The following is a 2,839-nucleotide window of genomic DNA, read 5'->3' as shown; positions in this document are numbered from 1 at the left end:
CAAAAGTTGGTGCAGTGGTGGTGGAGGAAAAGATTGGAAAAGTAGCAGAGACACAGTCTGCTCAGGGTCTATAAGCCATATTAAGGCCTTAAACTTCATTGTGATGTCAGTGGGAATAATTTGAGCGCTTTTAAATAGGAAAAGTTGTTTAGTCTTTTAAAAGAGGAATATTTTTTAAAATCCCTCTTTGTCTGCAGTAGGGAGAATGGGTTAGCATAATTTCAAGTTTCTTAAGGACCCTCTCTGAATTAAAAACAACAAAGTGTATGTATATCAATGAGTGTTCTTTAAAAAATACAATACCATATTTTGCATTCTTTTCTTTGAAAAGTCTGCCTCCCATCTGAAATGTAACAGTGGATGTTGAGTTCACATTTTCTACAAGTTTCTGTGCAGCGGTTGATGATTTGGAATTTGAACAACTAAACATTCTTGGGGCAAAACCAGGCTAAGACATCATTTCCATGCACTAGTACTCAGCAACACAGATGCAAAAATTCTATTTTGTCACTGAACCAAGAAAAGGAGACTCATTGATAATTTTTCTAAATCATTTACGTGTTAACTGTTTAAGGAATATATGAGAAACAGATTGTTTCCAACTTTCCAAAAGAAAACATATATATATTTTTTTTCTGACTGCTAAAATTGATTAATCAGAGAACTTAATATTTTCAAGCATTCTTCATTCCCAGAAGAGAGAAAAGCACCATGAGGAGAGAGAACCAGAGCAACGTGTCTGAGTTCCTCCTCCTGGGGCTCCCCATCTGGCCAGAGCAGCAGGGTATGTTTTTTGCCCTTTTCCTGGGCATGTACCTGACCACAGTGCTGGGGAACCTGCTCATCATCCTGCTCATCAGGCTGGACCCTCGCCTCCACACCCCCATGTACTTTTTCCTCAGCCACTTGGCCCTCACGGATGTCTCCTTTTCATCAGTCACTGTCCCTAAAATGCTGATCAACATGCAGACTCAGGATCAATCCATCTCCTATGCAGGGTGTGTAACACAAATGTATTTTTTTATATTTTTTGCTTGCATTGATAACCTTATTCTTTCAGTGATGGCCTATGACAGGTATGTGGCCATTTGTCACCCTCTACACTATACCATCATCATGAGGAAGGAGTTGTGCATATGTCTGTTGGCTGGATCCTGTCTCCTCTCCTGTGCCAATGTCCTGACCCACACCTTTCTCCTGGTTCAACTGTCCTTCTGTGCTGACAACATCATCCCCCACTTCTTCTGTGATCTTGCTGCCCTGCTGAAGCTGTCCTGCTCATATACCTCTCTCAATGAGCTTATCATATTCACTGCAGGGGCTGCAGTTGTCTTTCTTCCATTGTGTGGCATCCTGGTCTCTTATGGCCACATTGGGGTTTCCATCCTGAGGGTCCCCTCTACTAAAGGGCTCTGCAAAGCCTTGTCCACCTGTGGCTCCCACCTCTCTGTGGTGTCTCTATTCTATGGGACAATAATGGCAGTGTACATTTCCTCCTCATCAGGCCAGTCCCATGACAAAGACATCATTGCTTCCATGATGTACACAGTGGTCACCCCCATGCTGAACCCTTTCATCTATAGCCTGAGAAACAGAGACATGACTTTGGCTATGGGGATACTTTACAGAGACAGTAAACTTTTAGCCAAATGAGAATCACATAACCATGTTCTTATTTCTCTCACTGACCTTGTCAGAAATGTTTAAAAGTTTGTGTGTTGGTCACCCATGTCTCTAGAAATTTTCTAACTGTCTTTTAAAAGGTCATTATGTTATGGATCAATCCCTTTCCTTTTAGTCCTATTTCTTCTCCATTTATTCTTTCATAACCCTAAATACATATTACCCACAATACACATTCAACTTGTGGTCTTCAAATCACCATACTTCTCTGTGTGTATATGTAGATATGTTTAAATTTTTTTTCTGGATGAGTTATGTTATTATGTTTGGATTTTTTTAGCTTTTTTGAAATGTATATATGTGTATATATGTAGTTTTATTATAGTCATCTATTCTTGAGAAATGGTTTTTTAATTTTTTTATACAATGATTTTTTCTTCCATTATAACTGGCTTACAGTGTTCTGCCAATTTTCTACTGTACAGCCTTGTGACCCAGTTACACATACATGTATAGATTCTTTTCTCTCACATAATCATACTCCATTATAAGTGACTACACATAGTTCCCAGTGCTACACAGCAGGATCTCATTGCTAATCTGTTCCAAATTCAATAGTCTGCATCTTTACCCACAAGCTCCCAATTTCTCCCACTCCCTCCTCCTCCCCCTTGGCAACCACAAGTCTATTCTCCAAGTCCATAATTTTCTTTTCTGTGGAAAGTTCATTTGTGCTATATTTTAGATTCTAGATATGTGATATCATATGGTATTTGTCATTCTCTTTCTGACTTATTTCATTCAGTATGAATCTCTAGTTCCATGCACATTGCTGCAAATGGCATTATTTTGTCCTTTTATATGGAAGAGTAGTATTCCATTGTATATATACACCACATTTTGAGAATATTATTTATCTGTAGTTGACTTACAATGCTGTGTTAATTTCCAGTATATAGAAAAGTGATTCATTTGTATACATTTTTTTCAGATTCTTTTCCCTTATATGTTATCACAAAATATTGAGTATATTTTCCTATGCTATACAAATGGTCCTTGTTAGGTATGTATTTTATATATAGCAGTGTGTACCTGTTAATTCCAAACTCCCAATGTCCTTCCTTCTTTCCAATTTAGTAAACATAAATTTTTTTATGTCTGTGATTGTATTTCTGTTTTGCACATATGTTCATTTGTATCTTTTTTTTTAGATTCC

At 37.7% G+C, this 2,839-nt stretch overlaps 1 protein-coding gene across 1 annotated transcript; it reads left to right on the top strand.

The window, feature by feature from the left end:
- On the top strand, window positions 712–1,714 carry LOC110257108 (olfactory receptor 1J4-like). Its single transcript, XM_021075845.1, has one exon. It carries the CDS (start codon window positions 712–714, stop codon window positions 1,651–1,653), a length of 942 nt encoding a protein of 313 aa, XP_020931504.1. The 3' UTR covers window positions 1,654–1,714.

This window comes from Sus scrofa, chromosome 1 (assembly GCF_000003025.6).
Source record: "Sus scrofa isolate TJ Tabasco breed Duroc chromosome 1, Sscrofa11.1, whole genome shotgun sequence".
NCBI lineage: Eukaryota > Metazoa > Chordata > Mammalia > Artiodactyla > Suidae > Sus > Sus scrofa.
This window is presented reverse-complemented; position numbering and strand designations above follow the sequence as displayed.